The sequence below is a fragment of the Salvelinus namaycush genome, chromosome 3 (assembly GCF_016432855.1).
Source record: "Salvelinus namaycush isolate Seneca chromosome 3, SaNama_1.0, whole genome shotgun sequence".
NCBI classification, from domain to species: Eukaryota; Metazoa; Chordata; class Actinopteri; order Salmoniformes; family Salmonidae; genus Salvelinus; species Salvelinus namaycush.
Window position 1 is genome coordinate 71,625,710 of NC_052309.1, and position 13,202 is coordinate 71,638,911.

A 13,202-nucleotide genomic window follows, 5' to 3' on the forward strand; every position below is an offset into this window, starting at 1 on the left:
AACTCATTTCTGAATAACAATTAAGTAGGCTATCCAAAAAAAATCTTCTTAGCCAAGAGCAATTTCTCAAGTAGGAATGTTGCTTGGACTGTGAGAGTGGTCTGAGTGGAGAGGGGAAAACTTAAAACTAGCTTTTATTTGCAAAACTCCATCCCATGAAAACAGGTAGGTCTTTTCAAACCACTCTTACACTGAAAGGGATTTATCATCATTTTCACAATTTCACATTATTATTCCCAACTTATAGTGTGGAAATATATAAAACACAGGGAAATCACGTTTTTCATTGCACAAAAATTATTTAGATAATTTGGGTATGACCTTTAAAAATGTACTTAAAATATTGACTTAGGCTACATGGGGTTTTAGTCCAAAAACGGTAAAAGCATTTATTGACAGTGGATTGCAGTAATTATTTTGTTTCTAAATCAATATCTAAATATCTAAAAACAAAGAATATAAATATATAAATATAGTTAGGCTTATATATACCTTTAAAATTAGCCAATATTTGTCCACGTTTTAGAAAATCATTTTGATTTCAAACTGGAAGATATGTTGCCCTAGGTTTAGGCCTGTATCATCATAGCCTTGTTCCTCTCTAGGTTTCTTCCTAGGTTTTGGCCTTTCTAGGGAGTTTTTCCTAGCCACCGTGCTTCTACACCTGCATTGCTTGCTGTTTGGGGTTTTAGGCTGGGTTTCTGTACAGCACTTTGAGATATCAGCTGATGTAAGAAGGGCTATATAAATATATTTGAATTGATTTGAACCCTCTGAAGGCCTAACTACATAAAAAAGAAAAGGTTCCTGAAGTATCCTTCAGAAACTGTGGAGGAACCCCTATAAGTTATTTTAAGAACCCTTTTTAATGGATCCTTAAATAACCATTTGAATAACCTTCTGGGGTTAATTTTTGAACTACCCCCCTCCCCAGTTATTATTCTCATGAATAATAATACGCATAACAATAACAACAATAACACAATATTTTAGTTCTCAGTGTTTATTATGATTTTAGTGGCAAAGCAGAATAATAAAATCTAAATATGAGGTAAACTCTCAGCAGAGCCCCAAGTCCAATGGGTTTATCCTCTGGTACGTTGATGTTAATGTGTTGATGTTCTCCATATCCACAGCCAGAATGATTTTGAGTGCATGGGGATCGAACAGGTTTCCTGTTATACTCATCAGAGGTGTAGGGAGGGAGAAGTCTGTGAATCTCCAAAATAGTAATTATACAGATGATTAACAAAACATGCAAATGACAGAATTCATACACTCTAAAAATGAGGGGTTCAACAAGGGTTCTTCTAAGATATCCAAAGTTATTTGAAGAACCTTAGGGTTCTGAAAATGGTCCCTAAAAGGTTCTTCCAAGAAGGAGGCATACAAAGGTATGTCAATTGCTATTGGTATGTTATGCAGATCACATTTGCCATCCTCTTTCCTCTCATCAATGAATATCTCATCAATGAATATCCCATAGGCCTCTAGATTATGAACAAAGTATCTGTATGAAAACCATCATCAAAATAGTTTTTTTCATTCACATTCCCTAATTTTTAGAGTGTAGAAACCATGTGCCATCAGTACAATTGCAGGAGAACGTTTTCCATAAAAAACAACACTTCAAAAAGATAAACGCTTTTAAATTGATTTTATTATTTTCAATGCGTGTCGCTATGGCACAGCTTCCAGCCTAACAGACTGGAGTTGGAGTGTCATCTTCTTCCATATTGATGCTGTCGAGTGATGCTCTAGTGCAGGGGTGTCAAACTCATTCCACGGAGGGCCGAGTGTCTGCAGGTTTTTGGTTTTTCCTTTCAATAAAGCCCTAGACAACCAGGTGTGGGGAGTTCCTAACTAATTAGTGATGTTAATTCATCAATCAAGTACAAGGGAGGAGCGAAAACCCGCAGACACTCGGCCCTCCGTGGAATGAGTTTGACACCTGTGCTCTAGTGGTACTGTCTGCCAAGAGCGGACACAACGACAGCCAGGAACTTCTGGAAGGCTTCCTGAGTATCAGCATTGAAAACGGTGGGACCGAGCTTGGCGGCCACGCACACGGTGATGCAGTCGGCAAGGAGCTGTGGAGAGTGGACGGTAAAATAATATTGGCATACAGTTTACATCGGCTCACACCGCTATTTAATGCATAACACTATTTTCTCCTAAATGTCTCGAAGGAAAATTGGTCATACCTTAAAAAAAAAAAATTGTATGAAGCACAAAATAGTAGGCTATATGTATTACGTTAAGTACTCACCCTGAAGTTATCGGGATCCACGTGCAGTTTCTCGGAGTGCATCACACTCAGTGCAGTATAGGTGTTCTTGATGTCATCCAGGTTCTGCACAGCTCTGTCCAGTCCGTGCATCACGGTCTTTCCGTGCTTGGCCACGGCGGGGTTACCCATGATGGCAGCGGGTGTGGACAGGTTGCCGAAGGTGCTGAAGTGTCTCTGAGTCCATGGAGACACGATCAGAAGTCTAAAAATTAATACAACAGGCATTACAATTATACTTAACAATCAATATGGTCTGTATCGCACCAAAGGTGAACACCGCGATTTCCTACTACGCAATTAGTGCTAAATAACCTAGGTAGCCTATTATCGTGTTATTATTTAATGATTTCTACATAAATATTATAAGAATGTACCTGGCCAGGGCCTGGGGTCCGATCTCATCCACGCTGATCTTTCCCCACAGGCCTACGATGGCACTGCGCTCAGCATCTGTCCAGTTGACCATGTTGACGTTTGTTTGTTGATTTCCGTTGGTACTTGCAAAATGTTACAAGAGATCCCTGAGCTTTTTGTCTCATGGGACGTCCAATTTATTGATGTTCAGTATCTCCGCCCTGAACAAAACGCAGAAAACGATTGGATGAATGTATTGAGGGGGCAAGGTCCTCGAGTGTGGCACATATCGGCATTGTGCCAACCTCATCCCACATTTAAAGATAATGCTTGGTCATTTAGGCGTTGCCAAATTCTAATTAATACGGATGAAATAAACAAGTCATGGTTAGCCTTCATAAACACATGCATACTTAATGATACAATCGAACATAATTTCAAAAAGTAAAATGTATAGACCTCTAAAGGTTCCTTTAGCCCTAAATACTATTTTCATTGATCGTTGTAATATTGGCATTGAATTGTAATATTATGTTTATAAAATGCTAATTATTGATGTAAGTGTTTATTTAGGGTCCCATTTAAAAATAAAAAAAGCCTAGATTGGGAGTAAACTATTAAAGAAAGAGCATGACTGAAATTGTTTTACCTTAATATTCAGAAGGCCCCACCCATTTGATAGTTCCATATTTCTGGTCTTTCTGAATGATAATCTAAATGTCAGTTGGTGAAAAGTAGTTTTATCTGCCTTCATCAGGGGAATTACATGATGGGTTCTAACTGGACACTATTCAATGTGGATATCAGCCTATTTACTTCAATGAAACCACAGCTTTTTGTTTAACCCCACTGAAATACAATGCGCGTAGCCTATATGTTATTAAAATGCTTTGTGATAGGCATAGGGTACGTTTTGCTACCAGAACAAAACCTTTCCACCGATTTTTCCATCGAACCTTTTGTAGGTTACAGAATCACATAGCCTATACTCACTCACCAATGAGTGCTGCAATATTAGACCTTGCGAGTCGTATTACTTACGACTAAACTTTAATTGTAAAGAAAATATTGAGGTATTAAGTGTTTCAAAAACCCTTCGTTATTCAATCTATATGAAATAAATACATGCATTGTTATGACAACATTTTTACAAACGAAGGTATTATGTGCTAAGGTCATATGTTGGGCATTACACGAATTGGCTCGGTTGCATAATTATAACGTATAAAAAAAACATGAATCATGTCTTGGACAAATTCCCAATCAGAGGTGGAGCCAAGATTATATCGGGGTGTGCCTTTTCTTGTGCCTCAATAAAAACAGCCTCTGAGTTTTTCACGCTCACAAGCTTCTTTTCTTAGCATCCTCATTTAAGTGGATAAACGGACAAGACGCAGCTATGAGTCTCTCAGCCAAGGACAAAGCCAACGTGAAGGCCATCTGGGGCAAGATCCTCACTAAATCCGATGAGATTGGAGAACAGGCTCTTTCCAGGTAATTACATAACGATGTATGATAAATTATAGACAAGGTACATGTAGGCTGTTGAAATTATTAGCACATAATTCCTCAGTCAATTTGGAAGCTATAAATGTGTAGCCTAGACTCTTAGAAAAAAATGTGCTATCTGGAACCTAAAAGGGTTGTTCAGCTGTCCCCATAAGATAACCCTTTGAAGAACCCTTCTTGGTTCCAGGTAGAACCCCTTTTCCCAGAGGGTTCTACCAGAAACACAAAAGGGTTCTACTTGGAACCAAAAATGGCTCTAACTGGAACCATAAAGGGTTCTCCTATGGGACAGCCGAAGAAACCTTTTGGAACCCCTTTTTCTAAGAGTGTATGTCGGCGAAGATATGGGCGGGGGCCCCGAACGAATGATTATTTAAAATGAATTTTGTCTCACATCATTTCTAATGTCCACGACAGGATGCTTGTTGTCTACCCCCAGACCAAGGCCTACTTCTCCCACTGGGCTTCCGTGGCCCCCGGTTCCGCTCCAGTGAAGAAGCACGGCATCACCATCATGAATCAGATCGATGAATGTGTTGGCAACTTGGACGATCTCTTTGGTTTCTTGACCAAGCTCAGTGAACTGCACGCCACCAAGCTGAGGGTGGACCCCACCAACTTCAAGGTAAGAGAAAAAAAATATTTAAAAAAAACACCACAAAAAAAACGGAGTTTTTACCTGTGTGAAGGTCAAATAATATTTTTCCCTTTTCCTTTGCAGATCCTGGCTCACAACCTGATTGTGGTCATTGCCGCCTACTTCCCCGCCGAATTCACCCCCGAGATCCATTTGTCCGTGGACAAGTTCCTGCAGCAACTGGCTCTGGCCCTGACGGAGAAGTACCGCTAAACCGGAGTTCAGCTGTCAAGCTGTCATCCGAGGAATAATGTCCATCCAATATTGGCACACTGACAATAAACCTAACTGAAACTCATACCGAGGTGTTTGTTGTTTGTCATATAATTGTCTTACATTGTCTTGTGATTTATATTGTAGGCTACATTTTGATTATCTTGTAGAATGGATTTGTCAAGTCATAAAATAAAGTTAACAGCCTATTTCACATTATTTCAAGGGCATTTCATAAAAATGATGCACTTCACAATAAATGTATATTTTTACTCCACCTTTGCATACACCTTGACATTAAAAAGTTCCAAATGAATGTGCCCGAGACCAATATGTTGTGGCCCAGTGTGGCCAGAAATTACTGTCCGCCATGGACGTCACCAGGACCTGGCTTTCAGGGCTTTAGCCCGCTATGATTTTGGGGCAGCCCTGAATCTTTTGCGCAGCTGCAATGGTTTAAAAAAGTGTAGTCAACTGAATGCGCCACTTAGTTCATGGAGATGTGGTTACTTGAAACCCCCGAAGTCATCCAACCATTGTAATCAGCAGTGCAGTGCTGCGGGTGCACAGCGGAGCGACGCTCTGCCACTTCTTAAAATGTTGATATGTCTCGCAAGATCACTTCATGATTGATTTGTATTCTACATAACAAACCCCCTATAATAGCATGATAATGTCAGGCTACTGTTATACCAAAAATACCATGTCATTTCTTATGATAATTTAGGATGATTGTGCTGAAATGTAAAAAAATATATATATATGATCATGTGGTGGCTGTGTTTACTGTTCTAAAATGTGATTAGTTAGACCGGTTAACCACCCTTACTTACATCATTCAAGATGTAAGATTACATCATTCAATCGAAATGCATATTCCCATGAAACTGATCGGGATCAAATGGTTGGCATGCATGCAGCATGGACGTTTCACCTGTACAACGTGAATAATGATCATTATCATCGACAGTGATGATGGCCTAATTTATAATAAGGTAGGCCTAATTTAGTGTTTTATATTTTAAAAATAGAAAATTTTCCTTTACCCACTTACAGTATGTGTAGGCATAGGCAATCATGCAGTTTGGATGATAGGTTGTATGAAGCCTACATTCTAGAATTACTTTATACAATTGACTTCATGATGGTATGTGTGGTCAACTGATGATTCTAGCACCGTTTTGATTGGACAGCATCACTGCGCTGCTTTGAGACAAGGAACTCAACTTGATAAATCAAGAAATCAATCAATGTCAGATGTTTGTTTTCACTGGATCTCCGTTTGGATGTTTGGTTACAATTAGACTGGGAAATGTTCTCATGATCATTAGTCTAGTAATTGAAAGCAACGCAGATCTTCTATACGCACACACGTTAGGCCTACTGTATAGTCTACCCGATGAGCTTCCCTGATGTTCTCATGATCATTAGTTTAGTAATTGAAAGCAACGCAGATCTTCTATACGCACACACGTTAGGCCTACTGTATAGTCTACCCGATGAGCTTCCCTGATGTTCTCATGAACTTCCCAATACTTTTCTGATGCATTTCAGTCACTTAGCCTATTGATGCGAATACACATTTTTACACTTTTCTCATAGGCTAGTCATTTGACATATTTTTTACTGTTTAAAATGTCATAAGGCCTACGTCGTCTCAACAACAATAGAGCTGAAACCACTATTGGCTTCATTGACTTACTGAGAACACTTGCTGATAGATTATTTGAAATAGTATTGTAACAGTAGACCTACGTACACAATAACCAAATATGGCGTTACTGACCACAATCGATTGAATTATTAAGAAGTGTTGATTAATTGATTTGGCTTTGGGGAGAGCACAGCGCATGGAAGAAAACAGAGCCCTGCAGAAAGGGGTCCTGGAAGTGATGCAGAGAAATTGAAATACATTTGCTAAATTATATAATTAGTGTGAGTATTTGCAAAATGTGACATTTTCTGAAAATGTTTTTTGCAGAACACCTTACAGAATCCTCGCATTGTCTTAACCCCTGACACGATACCATTCTAAATAGCTTACAAACTCTTCTACACTATACAACATAAAAAATAAAGAGACCACATTTTTTAAGTCGATACTGGCAAATTGGAACACCTTGATTGGCAAAGTGGGACACTTAATTCTTTATTGTGAAGGATAAATTAAAGAGTATGTGAGTAATTTCAATATTTTAATGATAAACTTCAATTATTCATACAATTTAAACGTATTAAAATATTATTTATTTATTTATTTTTGTGGAACATTAAGAATTATCATGTATAATAATCATTATTATTATCATTCTTCTTATTCTTCTTCTCATCATCATCATACCTGATTATAATTATATGACATAGCCTGTATGTAATTGTATAGCCTAAATAAAATATAATGAACTTGATATAGGCCTATCAGCTCAACCTTCTCAACACTACATACACTAATGGACATGTTCTAGAATGAAACCAGAAAGACCTTACCGCTTAACAATTTCAATGAATGTTTTATTGTCACCGGAGTCAAATACTGCAAAATAAACTTTTTTAGTATGGATATGAATATAGCTAGGATTTTTTATGTTGGTGAGGTAATATCTTTCTAAGTAAAATGCAGCTATGCTATCTATTTATAGCAAGCTAGCTGATAGCAGATTTGAGGAAATTTAGGGTGTACTTTTGATCCTATTTAGAAAATTGATTTCTGTTAAGAAACCACATACAGAGACGCATACAAAGCTCTCCCTCGCCCTACATTTGGCAAATCTGACCATAATTATATCCTCCTGATTCCTGCTTACAAGCAAAAGTTAAAGCAGGAAGCACCAGTGACTCGGTCAATAAAAAAGTGGTTAGATGAAGCAGATGCTAAACTACAGGACTGTTTTGCTAGCACAGACTGGAATATGTTCCGGGATTCCTCCGATGGCATTGAGGAGTACACCACGTCAGTCACTGGCTTTATCAATAAGTGCATCGATGACGTCGTCCCCACAGTGACTGTACGTACATTCCCCAACCAGAAGCCATGGATTACAGGCAACATCCGCACTGAGATAAAGGGTAGAGATGCCGCTTCCAAGGAGCGGGACTCTAACCTGGAAGCTTATAAGAAATCCCGCTATGCCCTCCGACGAACCATCAAACAGGCAAAGCGTCAATACAGGACTAAGATCGAATCGTACTACACCGGCTCCGATGCTCGTCAGATGTGGCAGGGCTTGCAAACTATTACAGACAACAAAGGGAAGCACAGCCGAGAGCTGCCTAGTGACACGAGCCTACCAGATGAGCTAAATAACTTCTATGCTCGCAAGTAACACTGAAACATGCATGTGAGTAAGACCTTTAAACAGGTCAACATTAACAAGGTCGCAGGGCCAGACGGATTACTAGGACGTATACTCCGAGCATGCGCTGACCAACTGGCAAGTGTCTTCACTGACATTTTCAACCTCTCCATGTCTGAGTCTGTAATACCAACATGTTTCAAGCAGACCACCATAGTCCCTGTGCCCAAGAACACTAAGGTAACCTGCCTAAATGACTACCGACCCATAGCCCTCACGTCTGTAGCCATGAAGTGCTTTGAAAGGCTGGTCATGGCTCACATCAACACCATTATCCCAGAAACCATATACCCACTCCAATTTGCATACCGCACCAACAGATCCACAGATGATGCAATTTCTATTGCACTCCACACTGCCCTTTTACACCTGGACAAAAGGAACACCTATGTGAGAATGCTATTCATTGACTACAGCTCAGCGTTCAACACCATAGTGCCCTCAAAGCTCATCACTAAGCTAAGGACCCTGGGACTAAACACCTACCGCTGCAACTGGATCCTGGATTTCCTGACGAGCCGCCCCTAGGTGTAAGGGTAGGTAACAACACATCCGCCACGCTGATCCTCAACACGGGGGCCCCTCAGGGGTGCGTGCTCAGTCCCCTACTGTACTCCCTGTTCACTCATGACTGCACGGCCAGGCACGACTCCAACACCATCATTAAGTTTGCCGATGACACAACGGTGGAAGGCCTGCTCACCAACAATGACGAGACAGCCCATAGGGAGGAGGTCAGAGACCTGACCGTGTGGTTCAAGGGCAACAATCTCTCCCTCAACGTGATCAAGACAAAGGAGATGGTTGTGGACTACAGGAAAAGGAGGACCGAGCATGCCCCCATTCTCTTTCGGGGAGCAGGTTGAGAGCTTCAAGTTCCTTGGTGTCCACATCACTAGCAAACGAACATGGTCCAAGCACACCAAGACAGTTGTGAAGAGGGCACGACAAAACCTATTCCGCCTCAGGAGACTGAAAAGATTTGGCATGTGTCCTCAGATCTTCAAAAGGTTCTACATCTGCACCATCAAGAGCACCCTGACTGGTTGCATCACTGCCTGGTACGGCAACTGCTCGGCCTCCGACCGCAAGGCACTACAGAGGGTAATGCGTACGGCCCAGTACATCACCAGGGCCAAGCTTCCTGCCATCCAGTACCTTTATACCACGCAGTGTCAGAGGAAGGCCCTAAAAATTGTCAAAGACTCCAGACACCCTAGTCATAGACTGTTCTCTCTGCTACCGCATGACAAGCGGTACCGGTGCGCCAAGTCTAGGTCCAAGAGGCTTCTAAACAGCTTTTACCCCCAAGGCATAAGACTCCTGAACCGGTGCCCCCGCACATTGACTCTGTACCGGTACCCCCTGTATATAGCCTCGCTATTGTTATTTTACTGCTGCTCTTTAATTATTTGTTACTTTTATTTCTTACTTTTTTTTGGTATTTTCTTAAACTGCATTGTTGGTAAGTAAGCATTCACTGTAAGGTCTACACCTGTTGTATTCGGCGCATGTGACAAATACAATTTGATTTGATTTGATTTGCAGTCACTTTGATTGACAGTTACATACCATTACTAAATATGTTGTAATGAGACACTGAATATCCTTTCTTAGTTTTTGTAACTTTAACATTATTTACCTCAGAACCCAATGCAGTAGTGACCCGTCATTCAGGGCAGGTGGGGTAGAGCCACACCTGTTTTACGCCACACATTTTTAGCAAAAAGATATACACTATCGGCCTCCACAATCCCCCAACCTCAATTAAATTGAGATCGTTTTGGATGAGTCGGACCGCAAAGTGAAGGAAAGGCAGTCAACGAGTGCTCAGAATATGTGGGAACTCCTTCAAGACTGTTGGAAAAGCATTCCAGGTGAAGCTGGTTGAAAGAATGCCAAGAGTGTGCAAAGCTGTCATCAAGGCAAAGAGTGGCTATTTGAAGAATCTCAAATATAAAATATATTTGGATTTGTATAACACTTTTTTGGTTACTACATGATTCCATATGTGTTATTTCATAGTTTTGATGTCTTCACTATTATTCTACAATGTAGAAAACAGTAAAAATGTAAGAAAAATCATCGAATGAGTAGGTGTTTTCTTGAACTTTTGACCGGTAGCGTATATATATATTTTTGGGCTTGCCTGTTTTGTCTTATTTTGGCATTAATACGTGTAACATATCAGTTTGCAAACAATGTTAAAAAATATATATATAATTGAGTTAATAAAGCTGCATACAAACATGGTCTCTTTTTTGTTTTCTTGAGTAAGGCAGCTTCAAAATGCAGGTGTTTCAGCCTAGCTCAGTGCTTTCTGTGGTGGTGGGGCAAGCCAGCAGAAAATACGGAGCATTGCGCTCAGTGTTCTGTCACTCATGGGGACACTACTTCTCCACCAAGTCTAAGGGTAGAGCTAGAAAATTCTAGCCCCTTGGGTGCTGCCGTAGAGTTACATTAGAAGTGCCCATCCAAGAAGGCTCAAGCTCATTGGCCACAGATAAAATGAAGTCAAATCAAGTTATATGTACAGTAGCTTTCATTGGACTGATCATGTCAACATCATACTTTCAAAGTCTTAGCTAGAGGTCATCATCATGAATCAAGTCGACAAATCCTTTTTAATCCTTGTCATATGAAGAGAAATAATGAAGAGAAATTGTAGATAAAACGAATCAGTGCTCATGGCCATTGGACTTAAACATTACACAACAAGTTGGAAATCGCAAATTCAACAATCAGTGGTTTGGAAGGAATCAGTGACAGTGGCTAACTGCAAGCATTGCAAAGCAATCACTAGCCTGCTATTCAGTGGAGTGGCTGAGGGGTCCCAAATCTGGGATTAAGGGGCTCTTTTCTAAGTTTAAAATTATAAACATTCAACATTGGCCATGCTGTCAGTGAAGCATGATTTGTGCCGCGCTCAAAACAACTGTTAATTTGGAACTGCGAAAACTTGATTTCAATGAGTTCAAGACAACCGGGTAGTCTGGAATAAACAAGCTCCTACTGGGAAAATGAGTTTTGAACTGTCATCCAACTTGGAATTGTAAATCCGGCCTCTTTCTAGAGCTACAACCTGAAGATCAATGAAGTGATCATGATTCAACCTTGTTTTTATCCGAGTTCCCAGTTGTTTTGAAAGCACCATAAATCCAGAGAATGACAGACTTTGATGACAAAATTTGCCCACAAAGGACCGCCGCGCCACCTTCCTGTTCAAGTGAGCATAGCACAACAAGGTGAGTCCAAAAATGAATTGTATGCTGCTGCATAAATTATTTAATATGCCAGGGAGATATGTATACTGTAGCTAAGAAAGTAATACTAAGGTACGTTGTGTAGTAAGATGTTAGTAGCCCATGTGCATCACCCAAATAATTTGGTCTATGTACCCCTCTTCATTTTGCCTACTGTTCTGACTTGCTGGTGCACATGTAGCCTATAACCTGTTTTAGAACAATGTAATCATCGAATATTGTAAGAGCTTTCATTCTCTGCTTATATGCCCCCTTTATTTATCCTATGGTTCTGACTTGTTGTACAGGGAGAACACTGTAAGAACGGCCCATGTTCTGAATTCTGTCTCTGTACATTTCAAAATTGCTAAACAAATATTTATATTGACTACGTCCATCCTAGCTCGCTCATTAATGTCTTAATCGAAATCACGGATTGCCTCTTCTCAACCCATTATGCCATAGTTTGTACATTTCAATTGTCATTGAAAAACACATTTGTTTATTAAACAAGTCACTCATATCAGCTATGTTTTTTAAGGCAGTAAATGAGGCTGATTGAACTGTTTCGCTGGCAGACAAGGCTCCGCTGATAGCCAGGTGTAGCAGGATTAAGATGTTGGGATTGCTGTTGGGACAGCTTTATGTAGGCCCTAACAGTTTGTCACCGTTATAGTGCAATTAATGTATTGTTTAGTGTTGTGTTGTGTAGTGGCTTTGCTTGCATCCCACTTCTCTTTTGCCCCACCAAGATTTACATGCTAAAATCGGCACTGACCCTATGTCATTTTACTTACGCTTACATGTCCCACGTTGCCAGGTGTCCTGGCAATCTGTAGATTGTGTTTTGCCACGTTATGAGCGTATAGGCCTAGTCTACGTTCGGGAATCCCCCAATTGGGCAGTCGTGCAAATATAAAACATCTGATTGTTGAGATGTGGCTGTCAATGAACAGCAGGCGGCAACTAGAAGGTATATGGCCATTTTTCAAAATACAATTGAGGGAAGAATCTGTTTGAATAGGTAAGTGCCACTGGAAAGTTGGTGGACTATAATTTCCTCCTCATATTGTAGGCCTAAGATCTGTGTGTCCACTCTTTTCTTTGGCCTATGCTATTGGTTGCATTTAACCCTCCTGTTGTGTTCGTTTCATGTTAATTAATTCTGTGTTCCCGGTCCAAAATGACCGCCCCATTATAGCTGATTATAAATCCATAATAATACATATATTATCACCTAATGTTGTGTTAGATCTTTTTATCAACTTCAGTTCTTGTGAACATCACAAGTTTTGAACTTCTATTTGCTATTTATGGCCTGTAGGCCCCATTGACATGAGTTCATACAACTCGTTTTTGAGTAAAAAAGCATAAGGTATGGATTATTTTGACTATAACAAATACTCAGATTAAACATATTGTGCTATTTATCTCAGACTACTTCACTGTCAGTTTCCTGGCCTCTCTCCTCCTCACCAGTGTCATGATCAAAGATATGATCAAGAGCCTCACATACAGTATATTGTTTGGTCATTATGCTGGCAAAGAATGAATTGTGAGCAAGGCCTCAAAAAAGCTTTATATACCAGAGCTGCTAGAAAAGT

The 13,202-nt window shown here is 40.1% G+C and overlaps 2 protein-coding genes across 2 annotated transcripts; one reads left to right on the forward strand and one right to left on the reverse strand.

Annotated features, from left to right (window-relative positions):
* Positions 1–1,640: 1,640 nt before the first annotated feature.
* LOC120036868 (hemoglobin subunit beta-like) lies at positions 1,641–2,831 on the reverse strand. Its single transcript, XM_038983167.1, has 4 exons — positions 2,665–2,831; positions 2,270–2,492; positions 1,965–2,090; positions 1,641–1,763 (listed from the first exon to the last, which is right to left on the reverse strand). Exons 1-4 carry the CDS (start codon positions 2,754–2,756, stop codon positions 1,758–1,760), a joined length of 447 nt encoding a protein of 148 aa, XP_038839095.1. The 5' UTR covers positions 2,757–2,831; the 3' UTR covers positions 1,641–1,757.
* A 1,170-nt stretch (positions 2,832–4,001) lies between these two features.
* On the forward strand, positions 4,002–5,088 carry LOC120036960 (hemoglobin subunit alpha-4-like). Its single transcript, XM_038983226.1, has 3 exons — positions 4,002–4,138; positions 4,571–4,778; positions 4,875–5,088. Exons 1-3 carry the CDS (start codon positions 4,044–4,046, stop codon positions 5,001–5,003), a joined length of 432 nt encoding a protein of 143 aa, XP_038839154.1. The 5' UTR covers positions 4,002–4,043; the 3' UTR covers positions 5,004–5,088.
* The last annotated feature ends 8,114 nt before the right edge of the window (positions 5,089–13,202 follow it).

Bases quoted from the DNA above. Each gene is read 5' to 3' on its own strand.
- LOC120036960 (XM_038983226.1), top strand. From the start codon at position 4,044: ATGAGTCTCTCAGCCAAGGACAAAGCCAACGTGAAGGCCATCTGGGGC. The intron at 4,139-4,570 runs GTAATTACATAA...TGTCCACGACAG, and splicing joins GGAGAACAGGCTCTTTCCAG to GATGCTTGTTGTCTACCCCC. The intron at 4,779-4,874 runs GTAAGAGAAAAA...TTTCCTTTGCAG, and splicing joins TGGACCCCACCAACTTCAAG to ATCCTGGCTCACAACCTGAT.
- LOC120036868 (XM_038983167.1), bottom strand. From the start codon at position 2,756: ATGGTCAACTGGACAGATGCTGAGCGCAGTGCCATCGTAGGCCTGTGG. The intron at 2,493-2,664 runs GTACATTCTTAT...ATTAATTTTTAG, and splicing joins GGACCCCAGGCCCTGGCCAG to ACTTCTGATCGTGTCTCCAT. The intron at 2,091-2,269 runs GTGAGTACTTAA...CACTCTCCACAG, and splicing joins TGGATCCCGATAACTTCAGG to CTCCTTGCCGACTGCATCAC.